The 24807-nt window shown below is 42.9% G+C and overlaps 2 protein-coding genes across 2 annotated transcripts in view; both read left to right on the top strand.

Moving 5' to 3' along the window:
• The window catches only part of LOC123763205 (uncharacterized), a 58848-nt gene extending 38559 nt beyond the window's left edge, over positions 1-20289 (top strand). Inside the window, exons 4-15 of the mRNA XM_045750238.2 lie at positions 4346-4515; positions 8068-8249; positions 9284-9552; positions 12276-12393; positions 13111-13317; positions 13582-14442; positions 14900-15163; positions 16473-16699; positions 17505-17694; positions 17895-17978; positions 18756-18869; positions 19583-20289. Of these exons, the coding sequence (XP_045606194.2) occupies positions 4346-4515; positions 8068-8249; positions 9284-9552; positions 12276-12393; positions 13111-13317; positions 13582-14442; positions 14900-15163; positions 16473-16699; positions 17505-17694; positions 17895-17978; positions 18756-18869; positions 19583-19683 (2787 nt within the window). The 3' untranslated portion in view covers positions 19684-20289. The remainder of the gene's footprint in view (positions 1-4345; positions 4516-8067; positions 8250-9283; positions 9553-12275; positions 12394-13110; positions 13318-13581; positions 14443-14899; positions 15164-16472; positions 16700-17504; positions 17695-17894; positions 17979-18755; positions 18870-19582) is intronic.
• Positions 20290-21546: 1257 nt separating this feature from the next.
• LOC138351231 (uncharacterized) lies at positions 21547-24427 on the top strand. The gene is made up of 4 exons (XM_069302865.1): positions 21547-21668; positions 22084-22245; positions 22795-22960; positions 23415-24427. The coding sequence occupies exons 1-4, from the start codon at positions 21633-21635 to the stop codon at positions 23720-23722; spliced, it is 672 nt and encodes a 223-aa protein (XP_069158966.1). The 5' UTR covers positions 21547-21632; the 3' UTR covers positions 23723-24427.
• The last annotated feature ends 380 nt before the right edge of the window (positions 24428-24807 follow it).

The following is a 24807-nucleotide window of genomic DNA, read 5'->3' as shown; positions in this document are numbered from 1 at the left end:
AGTTGACCAAACCACATACTAGAAAGTGAAGGGACAGCGACGTTTTGGTCCGTCCTGGACCATTCTCAAGTCGATTGTGAATGGCTTGATTCACAATCGTCTTGAGAATGGTCCAGGACGGACCGAAACGTCGTCGTCCCTTCACTTTCTAGTGTGTGGTCTGGTCAATATGCTTCAGCCACGTTATTGTGACTCCTCGTCTGCAAGTGCAATAGACCACTAATCAATGCATTTAATAACCCATTATTTTGAAAACATGAAGAAATATAGACTATATTTCGATCCCAATCCGGGATCGTGGTTGTGGTTTTAGATTTAGCTTCTCGGAACACAATTTCCATGTAGCACGGGCACGATATGTATTTATATATGTATATATACATGTATAAATACATATCTTTTAACTGCACGTCTTAGGTAAGGATTTTTTCATCAAAATCGAGTTGCAGCTGTTTACCGACTTGTCAGTCTGAATTAATCATTATACAGGTCAACCTCAAACAATTTTTTCTTGATCAATATCAACGACTCATTGATGTCAATATCCACGAATCATTCTACTTTCTAATGCCAGTGAATTATTTTACATTGCAATTTGAATAACTAATTTATCTAACAAAATATTTCGAGTTCCAGTCCAAGAACATCATTTTAAGTGGCAATTTACTTGCATTTAATTGTTTGAGGATTAACGGGCTTCGTGACTAGCGCCACGGGTCCCGTTAAGGGGCTCGAACCCAGTACTAAAGTCAACAAATGATAGGAAGGATCTTGCAGTGTGTACACACTGTGAGGGTCATCAGGCCCTCGTGGGCGCTGCTGTAGCGGGGTTGGTGTTGAGAGAGGCCCTGGGATCACTCTCTCTCTCTCTCATTCCTTCCCTGCCACCGTCCCATCCCAAATCCTTATCCTGACCCCTTCCCAGTGCTATATAGTCGTAATGGCTTGGCGCTTTCCCTTGATAACTCCCTTCCTAGTCTCTCTCTCTCTCTCTCTCTCTCTCTCTCTCTCTCTCTCTCTCTCTCTCTCTCTCTCTCTCTCTTTCTCTCTCTCTCTCTCTCTCTCTCTCTCTCTCTCTCTCTCTCTCTCTCTCTCTCTCTCTCTCTCTCTCTCTCTCTTTCTCTCTCTCTCACTCACTCAATTTAATGTGTTTTGTTTCTCCACGACTTTCAAACAATGTTTACGTAAGTAATTACACACACACATAGTTACGGGATGGTTACAGTTGCATAGTTACAGGCACTATGCTCGTGGTGTCCCGTCTTCCCAGTACTCTTGATCATATAACGCTTTGAAACTACTGACGGTTTTGGCCTCCACCACTTTCTCACTTAGCTTGTTCCAACCGTCTACCACTCTGTTTGCAAAATAAAACTTTCAATTTTTTGTTCGGTACCTTTGTTTCCTTTGCTTGAATCTGTGTCCTCTTGTTCTGGAAGTTGTTGGTTTCAGGATTACCTCTTTGTCAATTTGGTCGATTTCTGTTAGTATTTTGTAAGTGGTGATCATATCACCTCTTTTTCTTCCTTCTTCTAGTTTTGGCATGTTTAACGCCTCTAGTCTCGCCTCATAACTCTTGTGTATCAGTTCTGGAAGCCATTTTGTAGCATGCTGTTGCATCTTTTCCAGTTGATGTGCTTCTTGAGATTTGGGCAGCATACAACTGCTGCATATTCCAGTTTTGGTCTGACGAAGGTCATGAACAGTTTCTTCAGTATTTCACCATCCATATAATTAAGAGCAAGTGTGAAGTAGGAAAGTGACACATACGCTCCTCTCACAATGTTCTTTATGTGTTCCTCTGACGACACTTTACTATCCTAAACCACCACTTGCTCTCCTTACTTATTACAGTTATAATAAAGTGTCTGTGTTCACTTAGTTGTATTCACCTAGTTGTGCTTGCGGGGGTTGAGCTCTGGCTCTTTGGTCCCGCCTCTCAACCGTCAATCAACAGGTGTACAGGTTCCTGAGCCTACTGGGCTCTATCATATCTACACTTGAAACTGTGTATGGAGTCAGCCTCCACCACATCACCCCATAATGCATTCCATTTGTCAACCACTCTGACACTAAAAAAGTTCTTTCTAATATCTCTGTTGCTCATTTGGGCACTCAGTTTCCACCTGTGTCCCCTTGTGCGTGTTCCCCTTGTGTTAAATAGACTGTCTTTATCTACCCTATCAATTCCCTTCAGAATCTTGAATGTGGTGATCATGTCCCCCCTAACTCTTCTGAGTTAACTGTGTGTGTGTCGTGTTTTAACGCGCTGTGAAGCACACAAATAGACATGATTAAAAGAGGAAAGGATATTGAAGATTTTCGTTTCCCATCAACCCAAGATAGATTAAACCAGTGTATTATTTTCAAACATGTATAAATATACAACTCAAAAACTGTGTGAGTGTCCCCTAGAATTTTGAGATTAAAGAAAATGTACATCTCCAGTTCTTTTTTCATAGAAAACGATTTAACCATATACTATTTTAAACTAACAGCAATTTTAAACCATATATATAATTAAAACTAACGAGTTATAATACAATACAGTTACAACACGAGAATATTATCTCTTTAAAACAAAAGTTCATTTCCCTGTTTACCAGTAGACTGTTATTGCAACGGAAATATGCTCTCAGACACAAATATCTAGATAATTACCCAGGTGACCTAACAAGGTGATTAACGTCTCAGCCAAATCATTTACTCAGAGAACGGGCAGCATAATTCGCAACAGAGAATCAAGACGTAAGAATAACAGTGGTGGAAGACAAGGATAAATCAAAATTGAAGAGATGAATCGAGCGGATTTGATTCATTGAGGATTATGATGATTGGATGAATATGAGTCAGGAGTCAGGATAATGACAAAGTATAAGGCAGTATCAGGATAATGAAAGTATAAGGCAGCATCAGGATAATGAAAGTATAAGGCAGTATCAGGATAATGAAAGTATAAGGCAGTATCAGGATAATGAAAGTATAAGGCAGCATCAGGATAATGAAAGTATAAGGCAGCATCAGGATAATGAAAGTATAAGGCAGTATCAGGATAATGAAAGTATAAGGCAGCATCAGGATAATGAAAGTATAAGGCAGTATCAGGATAATGAAAGTATAAGGCAGCATCAGGATAATGAAAGTATAAGGCAGCATCAGGATAATGAAAGTATAAGGCAGTATCAGGATAATGAAAGTATAAGGCAGCATCAGGATAATGAAAGTATAAGGCAGTATCAGGATAATGAAAGTATAAGGCAGCATCAGGATAATGAAAGTATAAGGCAGCATCAGGATAATGAAAGTATAAGGCAGTATCAGGATAATGAAAGTATAATGACAGCTTCTGGGGGATGAGGGCGTCGTGAATATAAGGGTAAAGTATAAGGTGGAGTTAAGTACCCAGATACGAGCGCCAAGCCTTGAATTTTGACCTTTCAGTCCTACTAACAATATGAACCTTGGGCAGGGCGGCAGAGAGAGAGGCGGACTGCACTAAATATGGTGAGCGTTCAACGCACCTAAATATCTCTTATCATCGGCCGTTCTGTGACGCCAGGATAACTCTATTGGCGTATGCATGATAGCAGCTGTATGCATGTGGATGTACTCGTGGCCATGTGGGGGGTGAATTCGCAATTCTATGTATGCTCAGGGTGTATGAATTGTGTATGTATACAAACTAATACTCCGTTTTCTTTGCTGTTCCAAATGGATCACCTCTCGAAGCTCCAAGGAGTTATACGCAGTTGGCTGCGTTCGCGACCCATAATCGGGGGTTCCCCGGGTGGGACAGAAATACGATTGGGCAAGTTTCACCTAATACCCCTGTTCACCTAGCAGTAAGTAGGTACCCGGGAATTAGGTAACGTAGATACATACGCGATACAAGGTGCAGTTCGCGTATTGTTCAAAGAATCATTCAGGGAGGATCATTAACCACTTGGGCTGGACGGTAGAGTTTACGGTCTCTCTTCATGCAGGTCGGCGTTCAATCCCCCGACCGTCCACAAATGGTTGGGCCCCATTCCTTCCCTGCCCCGTCCCATCCCAAATCCTTATCCTGATTCCTTTCAAATGTTATATAGTCGTAATGGCTTGGCGCTTTCCCCCTGATAGTTCCCTCTCTGGTGTACAAAGATCTTGGTGTACTATATTATATATAATATATAATATAACCCAATCATGCTCCTACTTGTAGCTCCTCACCCAATCATGCTCCCAAGTAGCTCCTCACCCAATCATGCTCCCAAGTAGCTCCTCACCTAATCATGCTCCTACCTGTAGCTCCTCACCTAATCATGCTCCCAAGTAGCTCCTCACCTAATCATGCTCCTCCCCCCAGGAGCGTGTGAGGCGCCAACTGGAGTTCCCAGGCTTGAAGGGTCTTGGGGACTTCGACCCGGTACTTCGAAGTCGAGTAGGAACTTTGACTTTACCGCGTGGCTTCAAGCTCAGCCCCCGCCCTGAGGACGTCTACGCGCGCGAGCATCGCCTCGCGCGCCTCCGAGCAAGGTAACGTACTCCGGGCTCGCCATAGCCCGTGCTACTTGGAACTTTTTTGTTTCAGGTAGCGAATCTTTGACAATAAGGTAACGTGATCACTCACAGTAAATCAATGTTCTGTAGAAGAGAATGTTCGTGGATGGAGGTCAGAGGCTTAAAGCCAAACTTTGCAGGGTGACTGGTCTTCGGCCGGGGATGGTCATAGGTAGGTTTGATCTCATTTTCCGTCGTCCCCTTCACACACACACACACACACACACACACACACACACACACACACACACACAGGGAGCAGCCCGTAGCAGCTGTCTAACACCCAGGTACCTATTTTACTGCTAGGTAACAGGGGTATAGGGTGAAAGAAACTCTGCCCATTGTTTCTCGCCGGCGCCTGGGATCGAACCCAGGACCACAGGATCACAAGTCCAGCGTGCTATCCGCTCGGCCGACCGGAGAACAGATATGTTCTTGTTTAACAATCGCTACTTGGAACAAAAAGTCCCAAGAAGCAGCACGGGCTATGGCGATCCCGTGAAAAGAACAGATAATAATGTAAACACGAGGGGTCCCTGTCAGGGTCCTTAAGGATGAATGGCCTTGTTATGTATATCTGGTCTTGGGAGGGGAAGACAGTTAACGGGATGGCTGTTACCTTGAGCAGCGCGCCTGCCAGAGCGCCCACACGCACGTACGATATCTATCAAACGTTGGGGAAAGGAACTTACGTGTGCATTTACGATCTCTGGACCTCTTACATGGATCTAAGAATTTCCTTATATATAAAAATAAGTTAGAAATTGGTTGGGCTGCGTAACTAAGTTTTATATATATATATATATATATATATATATATATATATATATATATATATATATATATATATATATATATATATATATATATATGTTGTACGTGGATGGAGCATTTTCACTGGTGGGATTCGAACAAAGGATATGAACGAAGCACTGTTCGAGAAGGGTTCGAACGTTTCAAGACACATTAGAACGTTAGTGGATACGTGAGAACGTTAGTGGACACGTCACAACGTTACTGAACACGTTAGAACGTTAGTGGTCACGTCAGAACGTTAGTGGACACGTCAGAACGTTAGTGGACAACGTCAGAACGTTAGTGGACAACGTCAGAACGTTAGTGATCACGTCAGAACGTTAGTGGATACGTCAGAACGTTAGTGGACACGTCACAACGTTAGTGAACACGTCAGAACGTTAGTGGTCACGTCCGAACGTTAGTGGTCACGTCAGAACGTTAGTGGACACGTCAGAACGTTAGTGGACACGTCACAACGTTAGTGGACACGTCACAACGTTAGTGGACACGTGAGAACGTTAGTGGACACGTCACAACGTTAGTGGACACGTGAGAACGTTAGTGGACACGTAACAACGTTAGTGGACTCGTCAGAATTTAATCAATCTTTGTCTTCGTCAATCTACCGTCCACTTGGGGTGGACGGTAGAACGACGGTCTCGCTTCATGCAGGTCGGCGTTCAATCCCCGACCGTCCATAAGTGGTTGGACACCATTCCTTTCCCCCCGTCCCATCCCAAATCCTTATCCTGACCCCTTCCCAGTGCTATATAGTCGTAATGGCTTAATGGCGCTTTCCCCCTGATAATTCCCTCCCTGCGCAACTCCGCCCTCATTGTGCAATATGCATTGATGATTTTCGAAGATTTGCAGATATGAGGCGGATCTGCGGTGTTTTGTGATGAATCTAATATATATTTTTTTCTCAATCATGGCGTCAACCTCGTCCACAAATTATATTTCTGAAATATGGCAATGCCCGATACGGCTTTCTCCTCATTCATCATTCTTGACAGACTTATTAACTTAGACTTTGTGTCAAGTTACAGACTTAACTTGACAGAATTAACTTGACAGACTTAACTTAGACTTTGTGTCAAGTTACGGACTTAACTTGACAGAATTAACTTGACAGACTTAACTTAGACTTTGTGTCAAGTTACTCAGCACTGAATGACCTCACGAACACAGCGCCTGGCTCTAGGTCTGACACCTGGGTCTCATCCTGTCTATGGAGGAGAGAAGAAAAAATATATATATATGCTGGTTAGCATTGTAAATGTCTGGCCACGTCAGTGGTAGAAAATAATAATAGTAAAAAAAAATTAGTCTAAACATATTCAGAGGCGTCGAATCAGAGTGTCTTGAGTAGGAGTAGCTTGGGCGTCTGGGTCTTCGAGGGCCTTCAGCTTGGCCCTCTCGACACACTCTATACCTGTTTGCTGTCCAAGACGTGAGAGTTGTAGGGAAGATAGAGCCTTTAGGTGGCACCGTTTTGGCCCTCTTCCCCCTTCACCGCTGCTTCAGGAAACTCTAAGTTACTAATTTCTCTGTTGTATCACTATTTGCATGTTAAAGTTACGTATAAGTTAAACATATATCATTTTAGCATACATTTTTAATATATTTAGGGGTTTAAAGACGAACAAATCCACAAGGGCCGTGACAAGGATTCGAACCTGCGTCCGAGAGCATCCCAGACGCTGCCTTAATCGACTGAGCTACGACATGGTCAATATATAGGGTTCCTTTGATGTTATCTAGGTGCTTTAGGGCTGTGGCTTGTCTAGGGCCTGTAAGGATCTAGTACAATGATCTTTGGCCTTTTCCAGAATGGCAAAGGAGGGGGTCCAAGAGATACAGATCAACATACTCTCCCAAGCGACTTGGTAGCGTCCTTTTTATTCCTCCATCCATCTGGGCGTCCTACTAGTATCCTTAACACACCCCCGGTCATCCTGCAAGTTTCATTAATATACGTCGGAGTCCTGGGCCAGATTCACAAAAGCTCTTACGCAAGCACTTACGAACCTGTACATCTTTCCTCAATCTTTGGCGGCTTTGTTTACAATTATTAAACAGTTAATGAGCTCCGAAGCACCAGGAGGCTGTTTATAACAATAACAACAGTTGATTGGCAAGTTTTTAACCTTGTAAACTGTTTAATAAATGAAAACAAAGCCGTCAAAGATTGAGAAAAGATGTACACGTTCGTAAGTGCTTTCGTGAATCTGGCCCCTGTTAACTATCTCAGCGTTCACAGGAACTTCTTAAACAGAGTTCTAAGGAGCCCCTACAACCTGTCCTTTCACAAATTACGTCGCTCTTCCCTCGTATGCGCTACGGCCAAATATCAACCTAATTCAAAATGGAAATTTATTTTCAAATTAAATTTTGAATTTTTCCCCCAAAACAGCAAGTTAAGGGTCCTCTGGTAGGTTAGGAGGCCAGGAAGTTCTCCTAAGGTTTCAAAACGTTAATTGAAAGTTTCCTCTCCTAACCTGACAGCCTAAGCCAGAGGACCCAAAACAGAAAACGGATCAATACGTCACTTTCGTGAGCCGATTTTAGAATTACGTCGATTTTTAGCCTGAGTGCACATAAGACGTAAATTGTAACAGGACAGGTTGTTACTAAGCCTCTGAAAACCCCAATTGTATATATCCTAATGACATTGTTGAGTTTCAAACTATTGTGGTGCTAATTATCTCCATTCGAATACACCCTCAGTACGGTACGAGACGAAGCCCCACTCGACCCACTGACGTCGATAGATCGATTCGCGACGGTGTTTCGACTGAGTGGGAGTCCGGACGATAAGGGCGTGGTTGCCACCTTGCAACGTGAGGGGTTGACCACTCTCCTCATCCTCCTTGAGACCTCAGGGCTCCTCAACTTCCTCATCTCTGGAGGTGAGTCTCTAGGGATTCATAATGTAGCAAAGATTACATTACACACAGAAATCACAATAGATGCATCAAATGAGCAAATCCACAAGGGCCGTGACGAGGATTCGAACCTACGACCGAGAGCATCCCAGACGCTGACCTTAATCGACTGAGCTACATGGTAAAATGCCATTCTAAGTCATTCTTTTTACCATGTCGTAGCTCAGTCGATTAAGGCAGCGTCTGGGATGCTCTCGGACGCAGGTTCGAATCCTCGTCACGGCCCTTGTGGATTTGTTCATTCATTGTACTGTCTCGAACTAGCTCGCTTTCTCGAGCAGTGCTGATGTTCATGATGTTCTAAATGGCCCGGACCTAACCTAAAATTACTAGCGTTTGTGGAGGTTGTTTTAAACCTTTGTTCTTGTGTTCGAACACTGAGAGTTTGTCCAGACTTCGCCTTGAGTATCCTGCAGGGGAGGAGATTCTTGAACTGAAGCCTCAGGACTTTAACCTGCAATAATTAGTCTTTGCTTTATCAATATTATTGCAGCAGTTAGGAGTGACTGTTGCACAGACTGCATTCTGGATGCAACCGTTCGCATCAATCTAACAGTAACTGCTCATCAACAGTCATGACATTTGAGAATTTTTTCTTACGTGCAGGAACGAAAGAGACTTAGGAGAGTCATTCTAAATAATTGGTTGTGACCTTTGACCTTCAATCTGGATATTAGTGTTAGCGTACAGTTACCTGAACTTTAATACACCCGATAATTGTTTCGGTAACGTATTGTACAACAACAGACTTTGTGTACTAGTGAACCAGACTTTGTGGCTTTCTGCGCCAGACATTATGTCTTAGTGCTGCACCAGACTTTGTCTTAATGCGCCAAACTTTGTATCTCAGTACACCTTCGATGCCCTGAAATAAAAGAGCTTAAGGCGAACTTTATATGCTTAAAGATAAAGTGAGTAGTAGCAATTACACAGTATACTAGGCTCCTCTCCTGCAATACTGTAGTATCCCCTTAAAATCACTCATATATTTTTTACAGAAAAAGGTCCATACATCCTGCTGGCCCCATCAGAAGCAGCATTCTCCCGCCTATCTCGCAAGGAACTTCGTCAGCTGTCTCGCGGGAATGACCTCGCTTACCATCTCATTCCACTTCGAGGTCAACCCGCCCCGGAAGTCACGAATGACTCGACTTTCAAGACCTTGCTGGGTCACGAATTGAGGTTTAATGTGTATGGAAGCTCCGTTTTCGTCAATGGGGCGGCCGTTTCCAGGGGGGACTTACCCTTTACTCACGGCACCATTCAGGTGAGGATAATGCCAATGTTCGGTCAATTGTTTACGTTTTTTGCCCCGAGGGCCGAGTTTATTGGGCAGCGCCACTCATCCTGTGAGTGGACACACCGCCATAGTGACAGTATTGGGCAGCGCCACTCATCCTGTGAGTGGACACACCGCCATAGTGACAGTATTGGGCAGCGCTACTCATCCTGTGAGTGGACACACCGCCATAGTGACAGTATTGGGCAGCGCCACTCATCCTGTGAGTGGACACACCGCCATAGTGACAGTATTGGGCAGCGTCACTCAGCCTGTGAGTGGACACACCCCCATAGTGACAGTATTGGGCAGCGTCACTCATCCTGTGAGTGGACACACCGCCATAGCAGCATGTACAACACTCCCCAATAGGAAGAAAACCCGCTGGCTTGTTATGTTGGGTATTTAGCCTGGTTCCAGGTGCTAAAACCGGTAATTCAGAGCCAAGTAGAAGCGTTTGGGCGTGTGTTGAGTGTGCTGTGTGTGAGTGCATTGTTTTGGTTCGTGTGTTGAGGGTGTTTTGTGTGTGTACTTAAAAAATACAGCAACATTGTAAGTTTTACAGTTCTTTGAATGTATTATCGAATTCATGCAAATTAGTGAGTTTAGGGTTGAACACGATTAATGTAGCCTGACTTGGCATGCATCAATCAGTGATGCAGTGCCATTTTGGAAGTGATTACTCAGCTCCTGGAATTGACTACAAATGAGTAAATAGTGTCTGGAGGAATGTACATTTGTTTGTACTCAATATTTCCACTTTTTTCTTCATTTATAGTGTTAACTCTAATCTAGTCTATAGTTCATCTCTGCTACAGGTTCTTCAATCCCTAGTACTGTCTGCTGTGAGAGCAGGCTGCTGCTGCTCTCAGTAACAAGTGTGTTACATGGGGAAACTGTGTTACATTGTGTAACACAAGTCTTTTTCAAAGGACTTATGTTTGAAGTCCTTTGAGGTGAGCACCAATTCTTGTCCTACGCCTGCAGAGTTAGGGCATCAGACTTTGTGGCTTAGTACATCAGACTTTGTGGCTTAGTACATCAGACTTTGTGGCTTAGTACATCAGACTTTGTGGCTTAGTACATCAGACTTTGTGGCTTAGTACATCAGACTTTGTGTGTCTTAGTGAACCATATCATCACGTTACCATATATATATTTCCAAGAGCCTTTGTGGGCCTTTTATTTCTATGTGCTTGGAGCTCGTCATTAGTAAAGGGTTGACCACTGGTATGATTTCAATGAGTCTGAGTGGTTGCAAACATGCTGCTAGCAACCCTGCTGGGATGCTTCTGATTGTTTCTGGGAGTTGCTCATCAGGGACTCTTAATGATAATTCTTCTAAAACCTATTTTGGCCCCTTATTTGTGTGCTGTTTTGTGGTCAGTGCATATGTGAGTTGACTCCAGAGTTCTCTCAAGGCCGTGGATGAGTTGAAAGTTTAGCCATTTGAAGGCCAAAGGTCTTCAAATGTTATTTGAAGGTCAATCCATTTCTAACGTCCTCCTTCTAACATAGTCTATAGCATGGATCAGTTGCTTATATACTTATCCATTGGCTATATTTTAATATACTCTACCACGTCAGTATTTGACGAGTCCTGAGAGAGTTAGCCTCATTGCCAGCCTGTGCTCATCTAGCTATGCTTGCGGCGGTTGAGCTCTGGCTCTGGGGACCCGCCTCTAAACTGTTAAATAACTGGTATGCGTACAGATTCCTGAGCCTACTGGGCTCTATCATATCTACATTCGAAACTTTGTGAACAGTTTCAATGTCGTAGGTGTGGTCTAATTCTATTTTATCTGTGCCACCAAGAGTCCCATTTTGGTTACTGCTTGATGAAAAAGGCCGAGCAGTAAAGGATTGGTAACCCAGTCAATCCTCCCTGACCGGGATTCAAACCAAGACGAAATAGCTGACGAGGTGCAAGGCAAATGACAGAAAATATATATTGAAATAAGTTCGAAACATAATTCTTAAGTCATGGCTGAATTAATCCTCCCAAAGGATTTCGATTTATAGAGGAAAAGACGAAGATAGACTCGCATATTCACTTTTTCACTTGCATATTCCTGTCATTCTTAGTTATTTAATTAGAATTATGCATTTCCTCACAGAGTCAACACTTTATTTTTCACCAAAAAGTCGTCAAACAACGTATAACAGACGATGAGGCCCAATAACATGGCTGAAAATATGACCAAAACCCACACACCAGAAAACGAGGAGACGACCACAACGTTTCGGTCCATTTCGGACCATCATATCAAGTCGACTGTATCAATCAATCCCGATTATCAATCGCCTTGATAATGGTCCACGACGGACCGAAACGTCGTCGTCTCACACATCTTCAAGTGTGTGATCTGGTCATCAATACATAGCCTGAGAGGCCGCGACGCAAGCAACAGGCTGATTCAAGCCACAAGTTGGTTTAGGTAGTGACCTCTTGCTCTCAGAATTATGGGTGGGACGGCGCATTGTTCCATGCATACTAATCATGCTACAGGCGCGTCATGTTGATGATAGAGTCGAGCATTCACTCTCGGGGTCAAGTACGCACTCTGAGGGGGTTCAGGTACGCACTCAAGACTCATTTCTGACCACTTCTGTAACCTCACTCATCCCTGAAAGCTCCCCCTAACTCATGCGACTCAATTGAATCATTTCCTTGAGTCTAATTTACCCACCTGTCTCCCCCGTGGTACCAGGTGGTAGAGACGGTACTGGAGGTACCGCTGGGACAGGTGCAGACGGTACTGGTGGGCAGCGGTCACTCATACTCCAGGGTCAACACTCTTCTCAGCGTCACCGACCTCATCCAGTCAGGCAAGTAAACAGCTGCTCTTTCTCCCTGTCCTCAGCTGCATAGCTGCTCCTCCCTGACCTCAGCTGCACAGTTAAGGGCAGGTAGGGGCGGGTACAGCTGCTCCTCCCTGCTCTCAGCTGCATAGCTGCTTCTCCCTGCTCTCAGCTGCACAGCTGCTTCTCCCTGACCTCAGCTGCACAGCTAAGAGCAGGGGTAGGGGGCGAGTACAGCTGCCCCTGCTTGCTCTCAGCTGCACAGCTGCTCCTCCCTGCTCTCAGCTGCACAGCTGCTCCTCCCTGCTCTCAGCTGCACAGCTGCTCCTCCCTGCTCTCAGCTGCACAGCTGCTCCTCCTTGCTCTCAGCTGCACAGCTGCTCCTCCCTGCTCTCAGCTGCACAGCTGCTCCTCCCTGCTCTCAGCTGCACAGCTGCTCCTCCCTGCTCTCAGCTGCACAGCTGCTCCTCCCTGCTCTCAGCTGCACAGCTGCTCCTCCTTGCTCTCAGCTGCACAGCTGCTCCTCCCTGCTCTCAGCTGCACAGCTGCTCCTCCCTGCTCTCAGCTGCACAGCTGCTCCTCCCTAAATCTAAATCTAAAAAAAAAATACAATCTCTCAATTTATTAAAAAAAATCCCAGTCTCTTAAATATACGTATTCATGATTGGTAAAGATTAAGCCACCCAAGAGGTGTCACGGGCATGAATAACCCGTAATATATATTCATGTAGTATTCATACTCAGGTACCTACACCTTGGTGGCTCCCCCGGACTCAGCCATCACCTCCAAGGGTTACTCATGGCCGGGTTTACTCATGAATAGGGCCCAGGGTCGAGACCTACTGGCTAGACATACCTTCAGGGGCGCCTGGTACTCGGAGGGGCTGCTTCAGAAGCGCACTCTTGTCACTCTAGCCGGCACCTCTGTCACCTTCAGGAGGGATGTTGATGGTGAGTATGATCACTATCCTCCATTATAGTTTCCCAGGGAAGCATGACGAAGTTGAACAAAAAATATATTTGCCCAGGTTCGAATCCTTGAAGGGTCGTAGAGTTTATAGTGATCTGATACTACATAATATATGAATTTGAATGTGTATCTGTTAGTTTCATACTAGAGGCCTGCAGCCAAATATAATTACATGTGATTCTAAGTCAAATTATGGTTGATTTCTGTTGCAATTCCAGTCAATTCAAAATTATGGTTGCTTCCAGGAACGATCTCTGCCAACGGCATACCCCTACGATCCTGGAACCTCACAGCAACCAATGGAGTGGTTCACTTGGCTGCCGATGTCATTCCAGAGTCCGACCTCGGTTCGGATCCCACCACCATCTCCTACCCCTTCCTCAGTCACACCGAAGCTCCAATATTTCCAAGTTTTAAATTAAAATTAGACAGTGTTCCGGGCGTCCCCTCACTCAGCGGCTTGTATGAAACTCCTGATTCCGATCCTTTCCTGGGCTTCATTCCAAGCCCTGAAACCATTTCCAAGACGCCGCCGGGTAAACAGACTAATCAGGAATCATCACTTCCGTACGTTCCTTCCTTTCAGGAATATATGGAAAGTCTGGGTTTTGCGAGTGCTCCACCGGCAGAGAATAACATTTATGCTCCCAATGACCAAACTGGGATGGAAGAGCAGTCTTCCCCGGAGCTCAATATGCACCTGGGCTCTAAAGAGAGCTCAGGCGCTTCACAGAGCCTGCAAACAGTGGGATCAGATTCTTGGCAGAGCTCAAATAATCAAGCTATTGATACTCGGAATTCAGACCTCATCACTTTTCTGGGATTGTTAGACAAGACCTACGAACAACATTCTAAAGATGACTCCCACTCAGCTATTGGTGAATCTATGCCGTTCCACAACAATGCTTCCAGGAGGCCACAACCGCCCACAACCACAACACCACAAAAACAGGGAATTAATGAAGATAGAAACGATGTATTAAAAAATACAACAGATTATACAACTCTTCACTTGTCCCAAACAAATGGATTAAACTTCTCGAAAACTGGGAATGAGATCATATTGACCTCAGACAACGATAATAAACCAATAGACATCGTTCAAGGTACACTCACTGTGATCAACGATTTGTAGTGTATATAGCTCTGAATTCTAGCCATTAACTGAAATAAAATGAAATATTTGAAATTAACTTAAATAACTTCCATAAGATTTGAGTATTTCACCTAAAGAACTTGATATATCTTCACTATGCTAAAGCTAAGGACCACTTAATCAATCACGTTATTGCATGATATTCCAACATTGCTCAGCCCAACCACTTGGGCTGGACGGTATAGCGACGGTCTCGCTTCATGCAGGTCAGCGTTCAATCTCCGACCATCCACAAGTGGTTGGCCCACCATTCCTTCCCTGCCCCGTCCCATCCCAAATCCACATCCCTTCCCAGTGCTATATAGTCGTAATGGCTTGGCCACTTCTCCCGATAGTTCTCTCCACTCAATCTCGTTATCGCAAGATATCCCAACGTGGCTCACGATAACACTAAGATTTAATTTCAGTCTCTGACGCTGCTTTTGGTCACCCAAGCGGACCACAAACCACGACTGAAAGTCCAGAAACTAGTCCCGATACCTCGGGAACTAAGACTTCGACTCCGGTTCTTGTGGTCCCAGAGGGCTCGCCGGTCTGGTCCCCAACAGAAGCCGCGACGAAGGAAGAAAAAGTCCAACTGGACGTCCTTGGTCTCCTAGAAAGACTTAATCTCACAAGGTTTCTGGATTTAGTAGATCGCGCTGGACTTAAGCTGACCCTCAGTCTTGATGGTAAATATACTTAAGACGAATCTTCATAGCAGTTTCTAAAGTCAGTCTCGAGGTAACCCAGAAGATCGTAGCTCTTTTCTTGTAGTTCGAAGCTTAGGTTCTTAAAGGAATCATGGGGTGAGAATATGCTAATATTATACTATAATGTTATAGTATGGGGCTTTCCGGTAAGTTGTTATTACATTTTCAAGTAATACTGGAGAGCAATTAGAGCCACGTATGTATGTAGGCAGTTAGAGTCAGGTGTATATATATATATATATATATATATATATATATATATATATATATATATATATATATATATATATATATATATATATATATGTTAAGAAAGTTCATATGAAAGTTTTATAACTATTAATTGCTTTTATGTATATTATACACTATACACGTGTATATTATACACTATACACGTGTATATTATACACTATACACGTGTATATCAAATGCCATAAATGGATAGATTATGTATTTCTTTCGAAACATTTACTAACGCCGGCATTTGCTATTTTGGAAAATGTTTGAACAAAAGGTTTAGGGGTCTGACGGCTGAGCGAACAACGCTTCGGATTCGTAGTCCTGAGGTTCCGGGTTCGATCCCCGGTGGAGGCGGAAACAAATGGGCAGAGTTTTTTTTTCATCCTGATGCACCTGTTCATGTAACAGTAAATAGGTACCTGGGAGTTAGACAGCTGCTACGGGCTGCTTCCTGGAGGATGTGTAACAAAAAGGAGGCCTGGTCGAGGACCGGGCCGCGGGGACGCTAAACCTCGAAATCATCTCAAGATAACCTCAAAAAGGTAGTTTCAGGTGTTCTGTTGACCTCGAATGAGGCCTTTTATAATAATAATAATAATAATAATAATAATAATTTTTATTTAGGTAAAGGTACATACATAAAGAGATTTTACAAAGTTTGTTGGCTTTATAGATAAGAGCTAGTACATACAATGCCTAAAGCCACTATTACGCAAAGCGTTTCGGGCAGAAATGGTTTCCGAAAACGGAAATGGTGATTTTAATGGTTATGTAAGACTAATATGTATTCTCTCTATTGGAAATCGTCCTAAGTTTTGTTTAAAACCAAAAATGGTGAATATAGAACCTTTGCAAAGCTTTGATTCATTAGTATTCATCAGAATTGATTGAAAACTACCTATTTATATTATTTAAAAATACAACATATGTTCAATATTGACTGTTTGAACGTTTTAAATGATAAAATCATTTAATTTAAATTTTTTGCATTGTGATGATTCGTCGTTGTAAAGGTTCTACATAGCCCCATGTGTGTGTATTTCCACAGGCCCATGGACGGTCTTCGCCCCGAGCGACGCAGCCATCAGTTCGATCCCTAGTAGCACCTTCCAGCAGATCGTGGCCAGCAGGCGTTTCCTGCGACGTCTGGTGTCGTATCACCTAGTTCCTGGCAGGTTCACCAGCGGCGCCTCCTTCAGGCCTGGGGTCCATCTTCCTACTCTCCACGCCGGCCATACCCTTAGGCTTAATTACTACATTGAGGGGCAGTTAGCGGTGAGTATAATTGGCGTCTAACGAGCCCATTTGGGAATCTATTCCATTCCTTCCCCTGTCCCGTCCCATCCCAAATCGTTATCCTGACCCCTTTTTCCCAGTGCTATATAGTCGTAATGGCTTGGCGCTTTCCCCCTGATATTTCCATCCCTCTTGCGTAAATTACTTTAATTTTTTTTGGTTAAGACTTGAAATTTTTATTGTGTTCATATATATATTTTTTAATATGTTGTAAAAAAAAGTTGCATTTGACTGTAAAACTATAAAACAATGATGATGTTTCGGTCTGTCCTGGACCTTTAGTCTTCACAGGACCCTTATAAAGTCCACTGGACTTTTATCAAGTCCAGTTACGATTTTATGAAGATCCAATACGGACCGAAATGTTATATAATTTCCATCATACGTATAAATTGGGATAGTCATTGATTTAACATATTTTAACATTACGTACCAGAGCCTTAATCCATTTACCATATCTGGATAATGCCTAATATCCATTAAATTTATTATCCCGATATCCGTATGAGAATCCATACCTCCCAGTGGGCTTGATATCCAAGAGTCACGTCGTTAAATCAACGTATAACTCTTGGATATGGGAGTTATCTCTTGGATATCTTGGAGATCTCTCTCTCTCCTGATGGGAGAGAGAGAGAGAGAGAGAGAGAGAGAGAGAGAGAGAGAGAGAGAGAGAGAGAGAGAGAGAGAGAGAGAGAGAGAGAGAGAGAGAGAGAGAGAGAGAGAGGGGTGGTAGTTAGCCTCTATCAACATAACACCCTCTTTTCGGGACGTTGGTTGTTAGCGATGGGTAGTTGGTGGCAGCGTAATCACTGACCTGGATGAAGTGGCCCTGAATGGGGTCATCCACGTGGTGGATCGTCTACTGTACGCTCCCTACGGCGACCTATCCACCACCATCAGCCTCGCTCCAGCTCTGACCTCGTTCGCTAATTTGGTTAACGAAGACCCGCTGCTCCTTCGGTATCTCTCAGGTACGTCCATGGAAACGAGTCGAACTGTTTGTACTTGTTTTTTTTTTCGCCGTAAAGGCTTTTATCAAATAAACCTAGAAATACATCTAATCAACCATCTAATCATAGGTTCGAACCCTCGTCACGGCCCTTGTGGATTTGTTCATATGATGCATCACGCTATTGGGATTTCTGTGTGTAATCCGTTGTTTGTTCGGCAGGTCTCGGGCCTTACACCGTGTTCGTACCCTCCGACCACGGCTTCGGCAACCTGAGCCTCCCAGAAGACCCATTGGCAAGAAGAGGTGAGTCAGTACTCATCTTCAGGTAAGATCAGGCAATATTATGCATCTTTGGCTCCTGTAAAGCAGATGTAAATAGTCGTGTCATGTTGCTAATTGTAATTAAGATGCAATAAAATGTTTATCTTAACATACTAAGAAGGTTAGGTTAGGTCGTGGTTTTCTATTCATTATCTATTTTTCTTTTTAGGTAAACTCAAATATTCACAATACATTAGTATATCACATATGTACTTATTCATAAGCAAAATACTGACTATAAGCAATTGCGAGAACGGGTAGAATGTGCATGTCACTGTGGTAAGGTTAAGTTTATAAGCATCTTGCTGACTGACCGAGCCAGTCCCGCCCTCCTAGGGACTACCAACGTCAAGAAACAGTCATACTAAAGTGCCCCCTTATCCTAATCCACCAGAGGACTCAAAACAGAAAACGGGATATTATGTTAAATCCGAGAGCCGCTGCCATTTCCTAGTACGACGATTTTTGGCCTTATGTAGCCTTATTTTTGGCCTTATGTAGCCTTATTTTTGGCCTTATGTAGCCTTATTTTTGGCCTTATGTAGCCTTATTTTTGGCCTTATGATCATAACAAGCGTAGATTACGCAGTTCAAAAAATTTAGTATAGATACACACAGAAATCACAATAAGGTGTTATATCGCTTTATATATATACAATTGACCAAGGCACGTCTAGGAATATCCCGTGCGTAGATTCAAACCCTAATCAAGGCCCGTGTGGATTCATGTTAGATATTGATCTTTCTATGGCATTACAGAGTGGGTGATGTCGCACGTGGTGGAGGGCGCCTGGTTCACGGCGGGCTTCTCCAACATCTGGCCGCTCATCTCCAACACTAACCATTCGCTCACCACCATTCTCATCAATCAAGGTGAGACGATTAATACGCTGTGCGTATTAGTGGCTTTTGGCGTAGTATGTACTAACTCGATCTATATGTTGTTGCTGTTAGAGATTCAACTACTGGGAACAAAAAAAAATCGAAGTAGCACGGGCTATGGTGAGCCCGTAGTGGACTTACCCGGCACAGGAGCTGGGCTGGAACTCTCGATCTAGACACCCAAAATTCTGTTTGTAATTTATTTTGTATGTACTGTATACTTTTACCTAAATTAACTATTAATTTATTATTTATTTATTAATCATAGGCTTCCTGCCCCCAACAAAAATAAATTATATTAAAATTTTCAAACCTTATGTGTTTAATTTCTTTTACTTTTTATTTATATACAAAAAGGTATATTAGATTGTTAGAGTTCGTAATATCGATGTTCTTACAAAGTCGCTAATATACATAGCGTTTTGTGCTTATTTATTTTAGTTGAATATTCTTATTATTTATTTATATATATAAGAGTTCTTACATTCTTGTACAGCCCCCCATAACGTCTCAGGCAGGTCCTTAATCCTATTTTCCCGGGAAAATAGGTCCTTAATCCTATTTTCTCCGGAATACAACCGGCCAAATCGTTTAACAACCAGGTACCCACACCTGTTCGATGATCTTTATAAACACACCTTTGTACTACACACACCTCTGTTCCTAGAGGTGCGGGAAGTAATGTTATACATTTTTCTTTCCAGACAAAGCAACCGTGAATGGTGTAAATATCATCTACGCCGACATCACTGCGTCCAACGGAGTGATACATGTTCTTGAGTCTCCCCTCTTCACGCCGACTTAGGCAATCACAGAGAACGATATTATAACTAACCCCTAACTAAGCTAGCCTCGATTTTAAGTTTCATAATGGAATTTTAATGGTTTAATTCCAAACTTTGTTCGCCCGCACTCGCTACTTAACTTCTTACAGGCAAACCTTTGTTATTTATGGCATTAAAAGAAACTGTTGTATATTCCACTGCCTGTATGATTGTATATCTAACTCTCCCAAATGTTTCTAGATTCTGTATTTAATAAAAACAATTGTATATAGTGTACCACAAGAGGCGCCATGTTTCTTCTACTGTACGTAAACAAAAGGGATTTATACAACCCAGAAGTATACCACACTCCTGGGGGTATATACTCCCTGAGAGAATACTCTAGGACCTCGAAGTAAACTTCACAGTATAATTGCTGGTTTTCCAGTAAGCACTTAAATTAAATTAATTATTAATTAACAATTATAAGTTTAAAGTGCATTATTATGTTACCATATCAACTTTGAAACCATTTAGGAATGTATAAGTATGAAAGTGTTCCAACTTGAGTCCTTGGGCTGGTCCCTTGGTTCTTGCTGATAGAGTTATGTATATCGTTTCAGTTTATAATAAACGAGTAGATATCATACATGTGTTTATATATCCCCCTTCTTTGATATATATACGTGTTTATATATCCTCTTTGATACATATACATGTATTCATATAAATAAACACATAAATGTGTTTTGCTGTGAGTTTGTTGTTGAAAAAATTACTTAAAATTATGTATATATAAATTATGTATTATATATATATATATATATATATATATATATATATATATATATATATATATATATATATATATATATATATATATATATATATATATATATATGAGTTATTATATTCTTGTACAGCCACCATAGCAGCATTTCGGGCAGGTCCTTAATCCTAATTTCCCTGGAACACGACCCGCCAAATCGTTTAACAACCAGGTAGCCATTCACTGCTGGGTGAACAGAGGCTACAGTTAAGGACTGGCGCCCAGTTAATCCTCCCCGGCCAGGATACGAACCCAGGGCAAAGCGCTCGCGAAGGGCCAGGCGAGTGTCTTACCACTGCGCCAGGAGGAGAGTTTAGACAAAGCAGCAACCTGAATTCTGGAGCATTGAGTCGCACAAATGTATATATTAATAGGCAACTGCTAACACCTCGCTGAGGCAGGTGTGTAGGTATAGCAGGTGTGTGTAGGTGTGATGATATAGCATGTATGATGGTGTGAAAGCAAAACAGGTGTCGTGAATACACGTGCAGCAATTATGCAGATGTTAAGATTTCATTCCAAATATTAACACATAAAATGCCCAGAGCACGTATTAGCTTCAGGGTATACCCAGAGGGTATCCAGGTTATCCCAGAGGGTATCCAGAGTGTACCCAGAGAGTATCCAGAGTATTCCCACGGTGGGACCTTCAGAGAGGTCCCTATGTAAGGCAATAATTCATTCGACAAATTGCCTTGGTAAACAGTGTCAGAACCGGACTGAGACAGCTTCGAGGCTTCAAATGTCTCTGTGACAGGCTTCAAATGGTGGTGACAATGAGGCTTGAGAAATGACTGCATTAGCCATCCCGGTCTATGTGCCTTGGTTTACGAACCACGAACGTCGATATGCGTGATTGGGCACTCATTTAACTTCTAAGAAATCTTTTGATACGAGCCACATAGGGGGTGTTTGAGACCTCAAGGCAAACCGTTCATTGGTCAATTCCTCGCCCTGGAATAAACCTGATTGGTGTTTGCTCATTCAGCGATGAATTTGATTGGTTTGTGTTCATGTGTTGGGTAGTTTGGTTGACATTATCCGCGAATGGATCTAGGTGGTTCTTAAGGCTTGAGGAGCGATGCTTGAGACTATATCAGCATTAGAACTCTTGAGAGCGTCAAGAGCGGAGGTAGAGAGCGTCTAGCTGTCTCTTGAGCAATGAAGCTTCACGCCTCCCCAAGTCCTTCCTCTAGGGTGAGTTCCTTGACAAAGGTCATTTAACTAGGGTTATTGTTTTAGATTCAGCTACTCAGAACAAAAGTTCCAAGTAGCACGGGCTATGGTGAGCCCGTAGTGGCCTTACCTGGCACAGGAGCGAGGCTGTGTATGTGTGACTAGGGAGAAACTATTACCAGATATACCCAATCACTTGGGTTGAACGGTAGAGCGACGGACTCGCTTCATGCAGGTCGGTGTTCAATCCCCGACCGTCCACAAGTGGTTGGGGCACCATTCCTTCCCTGCCCCGTCCCAAATCCTTATCCTGACCCCTTCCCAGTGCTTTATAATCCTAATTCCTTTGCCCGACAGAAGAGAAACAGCTTTACAACCTACAAAAAGATAAATATAAATAAATGTTTATTTAGGTAAATAAAGATATATATTTCAGCTTGATTGGAGGTCGTGGGCGGCAGTAGCAGTAGTGTGGGCGGTGATGTGGGCGGCGATGTGGGCGTGTGTGGTGACCTCTACCACAGTCACCACACCAGGGACACTATACACTGCCTCACCAGGAAAGAAGACTATTGGAAACATCGTAACTACCCTACAGGTGAGTGCTGTTAACTTCAGACCTTGTGATAGCTAATTACCATATCAGTTGAAGCCCCCCCAAAACAGGAAAAAAAATGAACATTACATAAAAGTGCTAAAATGTATTATATAAAAAAGACTTAGCCTACATATTGACTACACAAATATTCACACATGTAAAATATTCGCGACAGATTGTGAAATATTTTACGAAAAAATATTTTAATATAAAACTAATTAAATATTAAAATTATAAAATAAAATAATATTAAAATTTTAATATATAATAAAAAAATATTTAAAATATAAAACTCCCCTGGAAACACAAACCGAAACTGTCTCTATTTTCCGCTTGTTACAACTTGTAATAAAGTTGTTACATCTTGGCTTAACGTGTTTATGACGTATTAGAACGTTGTTACAACTTGCTATATTGGTTGTTATAACTGGTTAGCAGGTGTTAAAACTTGTTCGAACGTTGTACCAACGTCGTAGTTTCGGTGTGTGTGTTTTTGGCGGGAGGGGGCCGAGGCGGTCATTCGCTAGGACAGTTTTCCTTCACCTACAGGTCCACAAGAGCCTTGTCTTGTGCGCCAGTGTGTGTTCACTCTCCTCCTGTCCCGCCTTCACTCTGACCAACACTGACCTCGTCGACTACACCTGCGTTATCTACGCCAGCGTCTCCGGCTATCTACCTGAGGATAACGCCACTACCTATACGCCGGTTCATCAAGGTGGGGGATATCCTGTTTACGTTATTCATATGTAGTGGGATTTTTTTGTGTTGTTATTAAACAGTTCGGAACGAATTATCATCTCATAAAAATATTTTTTTAGGATATATCTGACTCTCATTTGACTCTTAAGAAGAGTATTATTGATAGTTTTAACCTCGTCTTTAATTAAAAAAAATGCTGATGCTCTGTGCAAAGACGTCCAACCACTTAGAGTGGACGGTAGAGCAACGGTTTCGCTTCATGCAGGTCGACGTTCAATCCCCGACCGTCCATAAGTAATTAGGCACCATTCCTTTCCCCTGTCCCTACCCAAATCCTGACCCCTTGCAAGTGCTTATATAGTCGTAATGGCTTGACGCTTACCCCGATATTACCCACCCCTCTATATGGAATGCATTGAAGTGTTTTGCTTCTCTATAACATTAAATCCTCTTAATGTTTTCCCCAATAGAGGAAGCTGTCAGTTCCGGGTCCTCTACACCAGGCGCCTCTACACTACCCTCTACTGCTCCTTCTACCAGTACACCTTCAGGAAGAGTCTCATCTACCACCAGTATCGCTCCTCTTGCTTCATCTACCCCCAGGACCACTGTACCGGGAGAGTCAACCACTGTAACCACTCCTGTAGTCACCTCATCAACTGGAGAGTCCAGCAACCTGCTACATCCCACAACAACTCTCTCGTACCCAGGACCAATGGGACCTGCGCCTCCGCAACCATTGGGCCCGGGCCCGGGACCCAAAAAAATGGGACGTTGAAAATATCTCCCTCTTGTGTTTTTTATGAATTTAAATTAATTAAAAATCATATGTTGAGTTTCAGGTTAAATCAGAATATTTGAATTCAAAGTTTATTAGACACCGAGATAAAATATAATGATCATTTGCCTGTGATAAAATAACATTTTAACCCAATAAACTGAAGAGATATGCTTGGCAGTCGACTAAAGCGCATCTGGGATCATCCCAGACGGAGGTTCGAATCTTCATCACGGCCCTTGTGGATTTGTTCAAATGATCAGAGACACAAGTTTGTTTTTTAATGCATGTTAATTGGCACTTCAAACTACCAAACAGCACAGGAACGAATCAGAACTTATTCGTAACTTGGAGATAATTCTCCACGTATAAACTCAATATTAATCTTTCTTCGATTAAGACCAGAAATCGCCAATTAGGTCTTTAATAAGATGATTTATGTCGGAGAGAAATAATGTTGTATTGAGATTACACACAGAGATCACACTAACGTGATGCATCAAATGAACAAATCCACAAGGGCCGTGACGAGGATTCGAACCTGCGTCCGGAAGACCTGTGTCATGTTGAGACCCAACATGACCACAGGACTTATAACTTGATTGAATAACACACTCTTAGTCTGTCTAACATCCTTTAGCAAGAAAGAAGAATTTTACCAGTAATCCTTATCTACCTTGATTGAAGAATGCGATCAATTCCCCAGCACCCCAAAACCGCACCTTAACTCCCCTTTCCCTACATCACCACCCCCCCCCTTCCCTACCATCCCCCACCCTTCCCCCACAACCCCTCCCTCTCTCTCCCCAGACAAGATGGACGAGGACACCTATTTAAAATGAGAGAACGTAGAGCAAGAGGGACGGAAGACATCTGTTGATCTGTCAACTGTTGACACCAGTTGATTGACAGTTGAGAGGCGGGACCAAAGAGCCAAAGCTCAACCCCCGCAAGCACAATTAGGTGAGTACATCTCCCGTCACGCAGGGTGCAGTCGCGCCTCCACAGATCTCCAGTATCAGCTCTTGATACTGTTAATGGCTCAAAAGGGCCACCACTTACGGGCTATTCATGCCCGTGCCACC

The sequence above is a fragment of the Procambarus clarkii genome, chromosome 49, assembly GCF_040958095.1.
Source record: "Procambarus clarkii isolate CNS0578487 chromosome 49, FALCON_Pclarkii_2.0, whole genome shotgun sequence".
NCBI classification, from domain to species: domain Eukaryota; kingdom Metazoa; phylum Arthropoda; class Malacostraca; order Decapoda; family Cambaridae; genus Procambarus; species Procambarus clarkii.
Note: the sequence above shows the minus strand (reverse complement) of the source record. Positions and strands in the feature narration are given on the sequence as shown.